The sequence below is a fragment of the Dipodomys spectabilis genome, unplaced genomic scaffold, assembly GCF_019054845.1.
Source record: "Dipodomys spectabilis isolate Male_0828 unplaced genomic scaffold, ASM1905484v1 ptg000388l, whole genome shotgun sequence".
In the NCBI taxonomy this organism is placed as follows: Eukaryota; Metazoa; Chordata; class Mammalia; order Rodentia; family Heteromyidae; genus Dipodomys; species Dipodomys spectabilis.
In genome coordinates, this window is record NW_024871065.1 from 2419803 (window position 1) to 2434079 (window position 14277).

At 50.5% G+C, this 14277-nt stretch overlaps 1 protein-coding gene across 1 annotated transcript in view; it reads left to right on the forward strand.

The window, feature by feature from the left end:
- Itga9 (integrin subunit alpha 9) overlaps window positions 1–14277 on the forward strand; it is an 84338-nt gene that overhangs the window by 59157 nt on the left and 10904 nt on the right. Inside the window, exons 17-22 of the mRNA XM_042667334.1 lie at window positions 276–426; window positions 9365–9451; window positions 10223–10302; window positions 11471–11560; window positions 11821–11929; window positions 12737–12844. Of these exons, the coding sequence (XP_042523268.1) occupies window positions 276–426; window positions 9365–9451; window positions 10223–10302; window positions 11471–11560; window positions 11821–11929; window positions 12737–12844 (625 nt within the window). The remainder of the gene's footprint in view (window positions 1–275; window positions 427–9364; window positions 9452–10222; window positions 10303–11470; window positions 11561–11820; window positions 11930–12736; window positions 12845–14277) is intronic.

A 14277-nucleotide genomic window follows, 5' to 3' on the forward strand; every position in this document is an offset into this window, starting at 1 on the left:
ACCTGGGCTGAATTTGAACCTCAATCCTCAGATCTCAGCCTCCTGAATAGCTGGGGTGACAGGCGTGAGCCACCAACGCCCGAGACCTGAGTTTGCAATGAACTAGCAAAGGCCCATGGGCCCCATTGCCCTGACACTTGGCTGGTGAATGGGCTTCTGGGACTTGTAGTCCTGACTCTAGTTCCCGCCTACCACTTCCAAGCATTCTCCATGCCTGTGTTATCCCAGGGCGGGTTTCAGGGTGTTCACTGCTGTTGCTTTTGTTTAAATTGCAGTGTGGATGAAACAACTCCATATCTAGCTCTAGGGGCAGTGAAGAATATCTCTGTCAACATCTCCATCTCCAACCTGGGGGACGACGCCTACGATGCCAGCGTGTCCTTCAATGTCTCCCGGGAGCTCTTCTTCATCAACATGTGGCAGACGGTAAGCGGCCTGCCCTGGAGGCGGGTTTGGTCCATCTGGCGCAGCCAGTTCACCTTTCTGAGAGGGCGCCCTCAGCTGCGACGGTCCTCACAGAAACCTCAGCAGAGAGGGTCCCTGGGATAGAATTCCCTCTCCACTTGGACAGTATGCTAGTATAGTCATATGCTATACTAGCAGTATACCTCAGAGAATGCATGTATTATATGTCGCCTCGTGCACGCGCATGTATGTGTGTGTGTGTGTGTGTGTGTGTATCTGTGTGTGCACGCATGTGTGTGTGTACTGGTACTGGTACTTGAACTCAGGGCCTCATACTCTCATTTGAGCATTTCTTTTTTTTTAAATTTTTTAAAATTATTACACACGATTACCTATCATTATACGTGCTTTGAACCAAAAGCAACCAGTAAATAATAAATGGAATATAGATATAATTTACAACATTATAATGTGATAAATATAATGGAAATAATTGATAATATACAGGATAAATAAGTATAAAATAAGAGAAATTCCAAAATCTCCAATTTTGAATTGTAATCATAGAGGTGATGGACAGAGGGGTGACAGTTCCATAAGTCAGGAAATGAGCATGTTTCCTTTTGAACCATGTCCCTCTTCCCTCACTGTCTTCTGCTTTTCCCTCCTGTCCCCACCTACAAGGTGTAGAGTTCAGTCTCTACATCGTGTCCAGTGAGGACCACGGCTGCCTCTGTTCACCCTCCGTCCTCTATTTCTGTGCCCCCCAAAGACAGACAAATGAACAAACAAGACAAAAAACAAAAAGGAAAAAAAGTTGTTTCCATTTCCTGAGTTCATTTCGATAACTATTTTGTACAATCGATCGGATACACATAGGCATTGTGCCTTTCTGTTCCTCTCCTAAGTCACTTGAGTTTTTCATTCAAGATTGACACTGTACCGCACTGCCACTTCAGGCTTTTTGCTGGTTAATTGGAGATAAGAGTCTCATGAAGTTTTCTGCTCAGGCTGGGTTTGAACCACAGTCTTCGGATCCTGGCCTCGTGAGTAGCTGGGAGGTCAGGCGTGAGCCACTGGTGCCCAGCTTACACTGTCCCTTGTCTTCTCTCCCTGTAGCTTTTCATCTGGACCTTTCTTTGAGTAGGTGCATTTGTACATTTCTAGCATGTGTACATTCTAGAAAGTTTCAGCTATACCTGTAACCCTAGCTTAAGAGTCTGAGATCTGGGGGACAACACGGAAGGGTGACATAGATCAAAGTGCACTATACTCATAGCATGACTTACGCAGTTGTACCCTCCTCAGCTGGTGTAATAAAGTAAAAATAAATATATAAGATTTTTTTAAAATAAGGCTGAAGCTGGGCGCCGGTGGCTCACACCTGTCATCCTAGCTACTTAGGAGGCTGAGATCTGAAGATCACAGTTCAAAGCCAGCCCAGGCAGGAAACTCCATGAGACTCTTATCTCCAATAAACCCCTAGAAAGCCGAAAGTGGTGCTGGGGCTCAAGTGGTAGAGCACCAACCTTGAGCTGAAGAGCTGAGGGACAGTGCCCAGGCCCAGAGTTCAAGTCCCATGACCCACAAAAAAAAAAGGACTTGTCAGAAGAACAACTCTTTATTTGACTGGGCCTCCACCACTTGAGCCATACCTTCAGTTCCTAGAAAACACAATTCTTTTCGCAGAATATGACTGAAGCTAAAATAGCTTCTTGTCAAATGGAGGCTACCCTGGACAAGGCAGTGTTTATGTCGAGCCGCCACTTTGACAGACTCCTCCCTGAGGATTCTGGGAAGCCAGGGTGATAGAGGAAGAGACCCATGTCTCCATTTCTTTGTGTGACAGGGCCTAATGTGGGAGATGTGACAGCAGAATTGTCAGAGAAGTTCAAAGGCATTCCCTTTATTATTTTAAGCAGAGTATATATTTTTTGAAAGGATAAGCCATGAAAGGAAAATTAGCCAGATTCTCCATCAAAGAGAGGGAGTCCTGGGGCATTACCTTTCCCAGAGTCTCCCATCTCAAAATTCAAGATGGCGCCAGGTGATAAAAACCGACCCACTTCCTGATCTGAATAGAGCGAGAGAGAGACAGAAGAAGGATTTGCACAGTAAAGTGTTTGTGTAATGCTTTATTTGTGGGAGTGCCTGGCTTGAACCCACACCGGAGATTTCCCTCCCCCACCCCATATATAGGGGGAACACAAGGCGCCCAGTGTGTTGGGAAATCTGGGGAAATCACACATCTGCAGGTAGACACACCTCATCCTTCAGGATCTCAGCGGATGACCGACAGCCTGCCTCCACCCCGGCTGCTCGCCCCTGCCAGGGCACACACCAAGTCTCCATTGTGCTGTACTCTCCCATGTCTCTAGTTAATAACCGGGCGAGATGCTTCTAGACTTCTTGGCTGAGCCATTAAGATGATGGATTGAACTTACCGCTTGCCCTGGTTAAGCAAGCCCTGAGGGGAGACATTAATACTCAGAAAACAATGTTTTTCCCACCCCTTTCCTGTCCCCGACCTGCACCCCTAGGCCCGGACGACTTTACCTTGAACTTCCTGCATCTCGACAGGTAGAAAACCTTACTTGGCTCCGTTCCCAGTGGAGGGAAGTTTCTAGAATAACAATCAGCTCCTGATCTTCCATTTGGGGACTGTCAAAAGTAAATCCCCTGTCTTTATTTCTATTTTATTGATATTATTTTCTTGTGCTGGTAACTGGGCCTTTGGCACTCAGGGCCTGAGCACTGCCCCCTTAGCTTTTTTGCTTCAGGCTGATGCACTACCACTTGAGCCACACCTCCACTTCCACCTTTTCACTGGGTAACTGGCCCGGGCTGGCTTCGAACTGTGATCCTGCAATCTCAGCCTCTTGAGCCACTGGCACCAGGCCCAGCCCTGAGCATTCTGAATTGTTTCTCTGTCGTTGAGGGCACTGGAGAAGGCAGAGCCCAGCGGGTTCGCTGGCTGTATTCTTAGCAGGCAGGCAGCTTTGCATGGCAGCCAGCCCGGGGTAGAAGGTTCTGGTAAGAAACTCAAGTGATTATTTCTAATCACAGCCGCCACCTGGGCCTTGCATTGGCCGCCTGGGTTCGGCTCTCGCCTCATGAAAAGCTCTGTTTGTATATTCACCACATCGGGAAAGAGGGGAGCGCTTGGCTTTGGAAACATCAACAGAGCAAAAGCTGTGCTTTGCCACCTGGGTGGATGGAGAGAGCCGGCAGAGGGCGAGGAGAATTTAGAACACGCACATTCAGACCCCTGGTTGTTTTTCCTTCCCCTCCACTGACTTACTACAAGAGAGCAATTGAACAATTTCCTCTCTTAAGGGCACATAAGGAGTCTTGGTTTTAATTTTTTTTTTTCACAGCACATGACAGCATCTCTAATGAAAGAATAAAAGAAAGAAAGCTGGCCAGGCACTGGTGGCTCAGGCCCGTCATCCCAGCTACGCAGGAGGCTGAGATCTGAGGATCAGGGTTCAAAGCCAGCCCAGGCAGGAAAGTCCATGAGACTCTTATCTCCAAGGAACCACCAGAAAACTGGAAGTGGCGCTGTAGCTCAAGTGGTAGAGTGCTTGCCTTGCGCTGAAGAGCTGAGGGGCAGCACCCAGGCCCAGAGTTTAAGACCCACTGGCAAGGAGAAGGAAAAAAAAAAAGCAGCCTCACAGACTTTCCTGCTCAGGCTGGCTTTGAACTGCAATCTAGCTCTCAGCCTCCTGAGCAAATTGGGATGACAGGTGTGAGCCTCCCAGGGAGGCATGTCCCCCCCTCCCCATAATGATCTTAAAACATTAAAATCCGATGCGGGGGAAGCAAGGCTCAGCAGAGCGGGGCTGGCCTATGTGGACAGCCAGACTTCCAGGCCTGGGCTCATCTTCTCTGCATGGTAATGAGTCTTCGTGTCCAGTGCTCGCCAGGACAGCCGGGTGGCTGGGTTCTCCCCGTGAATCGGGTCTTTCTCGTGACGTCACGTCTCCTGCTCTGTGTGTGTGCGCAGGGCTGTGAAGGCAGGAAGCACGGTGGATCCTCTGGGGCAGACGCCATCTCTCTGAACAAGGTGCCCTTCAAGTGCTACAAAAGCCTTGGCTTCGAGGCCAAGACCCATGCCAGGCTCCCTCCATGTCCACCGGCACTGCCCGGGCCAGATCCGGAACTGCGGCCGCCTCCCAGCACCCATCTTCCTCTCTCAGGAAGATGACCTCTCACTCTGTGATAATGCCAGCCTACCATCCCAGCCACTCGGGAGTCTGAGATGGGAGGGTCACAGTTCAAAGCCAGCCTCGGGACGGAAAAAACAACCAGGGAGACTCTTTATATCCAGTGATGCACCAAGAGGCCAGAAATGGAGGTGCAGCTCAAGTAGTAACAACGATCAGCCTTAAGCAATAATAATGATAATAATAATAGTAACAATAATAATAATAAGCTAAGGGACAGCAACCCAGGCTCTGAGTTCAAGCCCCAAGACCAACATAAAAGAGAGAGAGCTTTCCAAATTACACCTGAGTGAATTCTCCCTCACTGCTCACTGGGAGAAAAGAATATTCTAGTGTGTGGAGGGAGGGGCAAACTGGGGTGGGCCAGTTTTCCAGAGTCACCCCTGGTTCTCTTCCCGATGGGGATTTAGGGACGCACCAGTAGGAAATGTTAACGCCTGTTAGGGCTGGGGGCCGGGCTTCTCCACCCATCAGACAAGGAATGGGCTGAACGCATCCTTAGGGATCAGGACAGGCTGTGTGAACGTGGAAAGGGGCGGCAGACCAGATTCTGGTCAAGATGGGGGTGGGGTCCCCAAAACCAGGGCCCTAACTCCTCTTCCACAAGGCCTCTCTCCTGGCTCTTTTGTTTTTTGTTTTTTAATTTTTTCTCCAGGTCTGGGGCTTGAACTCAGGCTCTGAGCTTTTTTTCTTGCCCAAGGCTTGGGGCTCTACCTTTTGAACCATACCTGCACTTGTGGCTTTGGGGGTGCTTAACTGGAGATGAGAGTCTTGGACTTTTCTGCTCAGGCTAGCTTCAAACCGTGATCCTCAGGACTCATCCCCCGCAGAGCCAGAACCCCAGGCCCAGCGAGATTTGGTGCAGACCTCGTCGTCTCTTTCTCTCCTTGTTCTCACTCTGGGTCAGAAAACTTTTGAGTGTGGAGGTGTCTAAAAACTTAGAATATCTGAAGTATGCCATTCAAGAAACTGTTAGCTAACTAAATAAAAAAAGGAATCCAGGTTAAAAAAAAAAAAAGATAAATAAGGGTTCATTTTACTTTCATCGCAAGTTCTTGCTGCTCCTAAAATGATTTATAGTCATTTTTTAAACATCTGAACACAGTTAAGGGTATTTCAAATAAAGGAATAAATGTGCTTCGACAATTCTCAAATATTGACTCGGGAGCAGATGTCAACATGCCCCTTTCCGCCTGGAGAATACTGTGTTTGCCTTCGGCCCTTTCTTCTCGTTTGCAGTATCCTCCACTATACTCTGAAGGTTTAGGGACAGTAAATAAAGCTGAGGGCCATTTTTTTGGCAGCTGTCTTCTAGATTGGCATGTGGTGTGTGTGTGAGTGTGTGTGTGTGTGTGTGTGTGTGTGTGTGTGTGTGTGTGTGTTGGGCCTGGGGCTTGAACTCTGGGCCCCGACGCTGTCCCTCAGCTCTTCAGCTCAAGGCATGAGCTCTACCACGTGAACCATGTTGGGTTTTCTGGTGGTTCATTGGCAATGAGAGTCTCATGGACTATCCTGCTCTGGCTGGCTTTGAACCGCGATCCTCAGAGCTCAGCCTCCTGAGCAGCTGGGGTACCAGGCATGCGCCCTTGGGGTGGGATAGGGGGAGGCTTCCATTGTTAGACGTTCATAGGACCTTTGCTCTCACCTGGGAGTGTTGCCCAAATGTAAAGTGTGATGCAAATGCTTCCCTGATGACATCGGTGGTCTGGCCGCCACTTTGCCCATCAGGAGACTGAGGTTTGGAGCCAGCTTGGGCTGAAAAGTCCACACCATGCTTAGATCCACACTAACCAGCAAAAAGACGAGAGTGGAAGCATGGCTTGAGTGGTAGAGCGCCAGCCTTGTGCACAAAAGCCCAGCAAGTACCAACACATGCTCATAGATGCTGACCGCCCCCCCATTCCCACCGCAGCCCTTATCCAGAACATTCCAGATGAAAACAGCTGCCTTCCACTCCCTAAGGCCATGGAAGGCCAGTTCATAGAGCCGTGGAGAAAGGAGAATCAGAGATACCAGTTCTCTGCTCGAGGGGCAGAGAGCCGGCTGCAAGACGGAGGAAGCGGGGCCGGAGTGGGAGGTGTTTATTCTCAGAGTTGTGGGGCTGGGCAGGAAATCTTCGCTCTGTGCCAAGGAAAACCTTGTCGTTCTTTTTTCCAAAGGCCTGGCTGAGGTTGCTGCAAGAGGCGGCTGTGGGGGGACTCACGGGGAGAGTTACAGCCTGGGCTGAGCACGGGGACCCGGGCATGGCTCTGCCTTCCCATTGGCAGATCACATTAATGGATGGATTTTTGTGTGCCAGTCCCAGGCTTGAACTCGGGGCCTGGATGCCCTCCCTGAGCTCCTTTTGTTCCAGGCTGGCACTCTATCACTTGAGCCACAGCGCCACCTCCAGTTTTTGGTGGTGGTTTATTGGAGATGAGAGTCTCATGGACTTTCCTGCCCAGGGCTGGCTTTGAACTGTGATCCTCAGATCTCAGCCTCCTGAGTAGCTAGGATTACAGGTGTAAGCCCCCAGCAATTCTACAAACTGTAGATCTGTCTCACGCTTTGAAACACCACCCTTTATTTTTTAAATTTGTTTTGCCAGTCCTGGGGCTTGAACTCAGGGCCTGGGCACTGTCCCTGAGCTTCTTTTGCTCAAGGCTAGCACACTACCACTTGAGCCACAACACCACTTCTGGCTTTTTCTGTGTCTGTGGTACTGAGGAATCGAACCCAGGGCTTCATGCATGCTAGGCGAGCACTCTACCACTAAGCCACCTGCCCAGCCCCAAAACACCACCCTTTAAAAGCCTTTCTCCCCACTCCTCCCTCCCCCTTCCCCTTCCTATGAGCCAGGTACACAGCGCATACAAGGGTCCACTCAGATTCAGATCATGAACAGCCATTTTGGCAAGTTTTCAAAAGCCTGCCTCCCTTTAGGGGGCTGTTGTTCAGGCTGTGGGGTGCACCCGGCCATGTGGGGTGGGATGAACCTAGCCTGCCACACATGGAGGAACAGGTGCTTACAGTTTGTCTGAAATGCTCAGGACCTAGAGGAACAGTTTCCGGATTTCCAGCCACTTCAAGGTTCACGGCCGGCCCCTGTCAAATGCATGCCCTTCCATCCCCCTCCTGCAGTTTAGCATATCTGGGGCCCTCTTTCTTTTCCATGGTTGTGGGGCTTGAACTCAGGGCCTGACCACTGTCCCCGAGCTTTTACACAAGCCCAGCACTCTATGATTCTAGCTTAGCAGAGAGGCTGAGACATGAAGATCATGGTTCAAAACCAGCCCAGGAAGAAAAAAAAAATAAAGCCACCAGACTCATCTCCAATGAACCAAAAGTAAAAAAATCAAAAAGCAGAGAAGCAGAGGTGTGGCCCCAAGGCTAGAGTCTTAGCTTTGCCTGAAAAAGCCAAGCAAGAATGCAAGGCCCTGAGTTCAAACCCCAGGACCAGCACCAAAAAACAAACCTGCAACAAAAAAAATCAAGAACTGGTGGCTCGGACCTACAGTCCTAACTACAAAGGACACCAAGATCTGAGGAATGCTGTTCGAAGTCAGCCCAGGGCAGGAAGGTCCATGAGACTCCTCTCCCTTTAACCACCAAAAAACAGCCACAAGCAAAGCCACAGCTCAAGAGGTAGAGCCTCAGGCTTGAGTGAAGCACTAAGGGACAGCGCCCAGGCCCCATGTTCAAGCTGCGCCCCACAATCCACAAAATAAATAGATAAATAAATCCGTTCATCCTGAAAGGCCTAAAATGGGGCCTGCTGCACAATTGAGAGTTCAGTGCTGGAGGCTTAGATCGTAGAGCACCAGCCGGTGAGCTAAAGTATCAGATACTTGGACAAAATACATAGATAGATAGATAGATAGATAGATAGATAGATAGATAGATAGATAGATAGATAGATAGAGTTCAATTAAGAGTCTCTCCCCTCCCCTCCCTGTTCCCTGGGAGCTGGCGGGCCTTCTTCTCAAAGTGGACAAAGAGGATAATTAAATGGACCCAGCCTTAAGTGAATTGAAATCAATATGAGTGAATTAAAATCAACTAAAGTGGTGAAGCCATGTTGGCTGGCATTCCATGTTTCTTGGGTTGAATTTTCTTTTTATTGTTTTTGGTCTTTTGTTTGTCAGTCATGAGGCTTGAACTCGGGGCCTCACGCTCTTGCCCAGCTTTTACCCTTCGGCTGGGCACCCTGCCCCTTGAGTTGTACCCCCTTCCAGCTTTCTGCTGGCTTGCTGGAGATAAGAATCCATCTGGATTGTTCTGCTGGAGCTGTGAGATGCGTCCAGCCTCCAATTCAGTTCCCTTCCTCAGCAGCTGGGATTGCAGGGGTGTGCTGCCAGCACCCTACCAGCTAGCCAGGTCTCCTTCTTTTTCTGCAAGATCTTAAAAGGCAGAATGAAGGAGTGGCCCTCTAGACAGTGGTCCCGAAGGAAAATTGGGCGGCCTTTCCATCCAGGCCTTAGGGGATTTCCAGTCACCCAGTGTGGACCAAACAACACTATCAGTTTGACTCATAGTGGTTTTATTCTCCATGCTTGCCTTCTTGGGGAATCGCATGGAAAAAGATGGGCGGGCAGAGGAGAAGGCGGAGGATTTGTCAGGGGAAAAACAGCAGCAACAGCACATCTCCTGGGTTCCTCAGCTGACAACCTCCCCACCCCCAAAAGAAATGATTCCTCCCTCCCCCCGACACACACCCCAACCACGTGGCCAACACGGTGCTGCTTCTCTTCCAGGAAGCCACAGGCACTTCCTGCGAGCTCCTGGCATCCGACTTTCTCAAGTGCAGTGTGGGATTTCCGTTCATGAGGTCTGCGTCCAAGGTAAGTAGCAGGAGCAGGTGCTTGGGCCCCACTCACCCACGGCGCTCGGCTCTGCACCCCACCACCTTGGCTCTGCACCATCTCCCCTGACTCTCCCCAACAGCCCCCAAGGTCTGTGGCAGCACTGCCGTCATCTTTTCCTTTCCTTTTTTTTTTTTTTTGTCAGCCCTAGGTCTTGAACTCAGGGCCTGGGTGCTGTCCCTGAGCCTCTTTGTGCTCAAGGCTGGCTCTCTACCACTGGAGCCACAGCACCACTTCTGGTTTTCTGGTGGTTTATTGGAGATGAGAGTCTCATGGCCTTTCCTGCCTGGCTGGCCTTGAACCGCGATCCTCGGATCTCTGCCTCCTGTGTAGCGAGCATGATGGGCGTGAGCCACCAGGACCTCCTAGGGGATCTAACTAACTTGGCCCGAGCTGGCCTCTACCCTCCATCCTCCTGTCTGCCATTCATCTTTTCTTTCCTTGCAAGGACACTAATTGAATCATAAGAAGCGCACAACTTAATCTCAACCCAATTACCTCACAAACACGCTGCCTCCAGATTGCCTTAGCTGGGAGTTAGTTAGCACTTCAAGTCATCTATTTGTGGGAGTCAGAAACTTCCCCTTAACCAGTGCCAGTGGCTCTGTATGGATGCACAATAAATATAGTTAATTAAGTAAATAAATAAATAACAGCTTCCAGAAGTTAGAAGTAGCAGAACATTATAGCTCTTGGAGGATGGAGTGCTTGTGGGAGCCAAATAACCTTTTTCTTTTCCTTTTTCTATAGTATGAGTTCAGCATGATCTTTGACACTAGCCACCTGTCTGGGGACGAGGACATACTCCGCTTCATTGTGACTGCGCAGAGGTAAGCAGGCAAGGAACAAAGTTACTGGATTTTGTTGTTGTTGCATTTAAAATAAAAGATTTAAGAGCTGAGTGCTGGTGGCTCACCCCTGTCATCCCAGCCACTCAGGAGGCTGAGATCTGAGGATCATGGTTCAAAGCCAGCCCAGGCAGGAACATCCTGAGTCTTGAACTCAAAGCCTGGGTGTTGTCCCTGAGCTTTTATGTGCAAAGCTGGCACTCTGCCACTTGAGCCACAGCATCACTTCCGTTTTCTGGTGGTTCATCGGAGATGAGAGTCTCACGGACTTTCTTGCCCAGGCTGGCTTTGAACTGAGATCCTAAGAGCTCTGCTTCATGCATAGCTGGCATACCCGGCTCTGTGGCAGCCTCTGTGAGAGGCTGATGTCACCCGATGTACAGAAGACAGACAGATGTCGGGCCTGGGTCAGGGGCGGCAGCCTTGGAGGGTCAGAATCACAGGGTATCATTGTGGAGAACAATAGGAGAGGGAAGGAGAAGAACGCCAGGGCTATTTTAGTATCCGCTCCTCCTCCCCACCAGCCCCAGTGCAGCTCTCAGATACCAGGCCAGCACACGGGCTCAGCCGAGGGAGGCCAGGACACGGTGTGGACCCCAAAGATCAGGACCAGCCAGAATCCGAACCTCAGAGCCTCGGGGGGGGGACCTCTTCCCTTCTACCCCAACAAGGCAGATAAACATCCCCACTCCCACCCGCCTTCTCCCTATCCTCAAACACCCTCTCCTAATCCCAGTTTAGATGGAGTTTGAATAGTCAGTCAGGGAGCATCGGCCTTCCCTCCTCCTCCTCCTCCTCCACCATCTTCCTGCCTACCAAGCTGGGGCCTGCAGAGAGGACTCATGAGACATCTGACCCCAGGCTGAGATTCTGAGGATTGAGGTTCAAAGCCAGCCTGGGAAGGAAAGTCCAAAGAACTACTCAAAAAGCGGCACCCTCTTTATGGCTCAAAGTGGTAGAGCACCAGCCTTGAGCACAAAACCTCAGGGGCAGCGCCCAGGCTCTGGGTTCAAGCTCCAATAACCACAACAATAACAATAATAATAACAATAATTACCTGAGGGACACACAGGGTGGTGTGGAGAATGTCCGGGTGAAGGTCCAGTGCTGGCTGCTGGCTCATGGCCACTCTTCTTCTTGTTGTACCCAGTGGGAATGTGGAGCGCGCTGACGCCATTCATGACAACACACTCATGCTGACAGTGCCGTTGCTGCACGAAGTGGACACCTCCATGACAGGGTGAGTCCTCCAGGACCAGGTGAGTCTTCCATGACAGGAGGAGTCCTCCGTGATAGGGTGAGTCCTCCAGGACAGGGTGAGTCCGGGAACACGAGGACCTTCCACGGAAGCCACCATCGGAACACAGGGGCCCTCCCATGGAAGGCTCTGCTTCTGGAATACGAGTGGATCTCTGGCCCACGTGGTTGATGGGGTTCTGGGGATGGCATGGCACGTCCCCAGCCCACATTGGACACTGACGTCCTTCTGTCCTCTCTCAGGATCGTGTCTCCATCTTCCTTTGTGTATGGGGAGTCTGTGGACAAGTCCAACTTCGTGCAGCTGGAAGACCTGGACTGCCATTTCCAGACCCTCAACATCACCCTCCAGGTATGCCCAGGAGACCAGCTCATGAGGCCCAGCCAATGTGATGATGATGATGATGATGATGATGATGATGATGATGATGATGATGATGATGATGGTGATGATGGTGATGATGATGTTGATGATGGTGATGATGATGTTGATGATGATGATGATGATGATGATGGTGATGATGATGATGATGTTGATGATGATGATGATGGTGATGATGATGATGGTGATGATGATGATGATGATGATGATGATGATGATGATGGTGATGATGATGATGGTGATGATGGTGATGATGATGTTGATGATGTTGATGATGATGATGATGGTGGTGGTGGTGATGGTGATGATGTTGATGATGGTGATGATGATGTTGATGATGATGATGATGGTGATGATGATAATGATGGTGGTGATGGTGATGATGATGATGATGGTGGTGATGATGATGATGATGATGATGGTGATGATGATGTTGATGATGATGATGATGGTGATGATGATGATGATGATGATGTTGATGATGATGATGATGGTGGTGGTGATGGTGATGATGATGATGATGGTGATGATGATGATGATGATGGTGATGATGATGATGATTGTCAGGTATGGGGTTGTGAACTCGGGGCCTGGCCTGGCCCTGAGCTCTCTTGCTCAAGGCTGGCACTCTACCACTTGAGCCATGGCACACAGAGCTCAGGGACAGTGCCCAGGGGCCACTCCGTTCCAGCCTCAGGGCCGTTGCCCCCAGAATGAATGACCACAGGATGGAAGTCTGTGCATCCCTCTGACACACTACCTGTGCTTCATCTGCAGGTCTACAATTCCGGCCCGAGCGCCCTCCCAGGCTCCTCCGTCAGCCTCTCTTTGCCCAACCGTCTGTCCTCCATGGGGGCAGAGATATTTCAAGTCCAGGACGTGGTGGTGAGTCCCCCGCGCTCTTTTTTCTGGTTGCTTCCAAAGACCTGGAGCTCTTCCTGCCTTCATGTGGTGTTGCTCCAGCGTGACAGCCCACAGTGCAAGCGCTCTGGACCTGAGTTCAGCCAGCACTCTGGAGACCCGGAATATCTAAAATTTCTGTGCAAGGTCGATTGGTTCACGATATAAGAAGTCTTCTTATGCAGGGTGCCGCTGGCTCCCAGCTGTCACCCCATCTGCTCAGGAGGTTGAGATCTGAGGATTGCAGTTCAAAGCCAGCCTGGGCAAGAAAGTCCATAAGACTCTTCTCTCCAGTGAACCACCAGAAAACCAGAAGTGGCGCAGTGGCTCAAGTAGCAGAGTGCCAGCTATGAGCTCCTAAGACGATGGCTTTCAGGAGGAACTTGCCGCTACCATTGTTCTTGCTTTGTACCAAGATGGGGACTTGAACTCAGAGCCATCCCAGAGCTTTTTCACTCAAGACTGTTGCCCTAGAACCACAGCTCTACCTCTGGCTATGTGTGTGTGTGTGTGTGTGTGTGTGTTTGTGTGTTAGAGAGAGAGCAAGAGAGAGAGAGAGAGAGAGACAGACAGACAGATGCATGAGATGCATTAGAAGGATCTCACAGACTTTCCTGCCCAGAGCTGACTTTGAACCATGATCCTCAGATCTCAGCCTCCCACGTGGCTAGGATGACAGGCGTGAACCACCAGTGCCTGGTTCGGATCATATTTATTTCTGGGTGATGTTATGTAAACTCTAGGTGAAGCAGGAGGCTGCCTCACCCAGCAGCCCGGGCCCTAGGTCCAAGCCCCACCCAGTACCAGCACCCCCTCCTCCCTGCTCAGCCATTGCCTCTCTCCCGCCTGGCAACCCCACACGGAGCCCTGCTGGTGTAGAAACAGGCTGGGTTGTTAGGAAGTCAGCAGCAGGAAATTACAGTGAGGATAAACAGAGCTCATCGGCCAGGGCTAAGACACATGGTTCTCATTTGACCCGCTGAGGGCTTGTTATGTGTGTTCGGGAAGCAGGCACGGGAAGTCGATTCCTCTGACATGTGCTCCAAGTCCTGACCAGAAAAGAAAAGAAAAGAAAGGAGAGGAAAAGAGAGATTGCCTCACAGACACAGAGCAGCAGTTATCTCCCTGGCTGCCAGGGAGCTCGCCCCGTCTCCTCCCCTTTAATCATGGAGACAGGTAACCTGAACCCCATTTCAGGCCTCCCAGGAAGCCCCTGGAGTGGTGGGGTTTCTCTGCTCTATTATTGTACAGGTTCACAAGTGGGGGACCAGTGACTCATGCCTGTGACCCTCCTCTCTCTGTCTAGGAAGCCGGGATGTGGGGTGGCAGTGCAAAGTCAGCCCCGACAAGCAAGGCTCTATGAGTCTCTTTATCGCCAGTTAACCCAGCGGGAGGGGGGGGCTGCGCCAGAAGTGGAG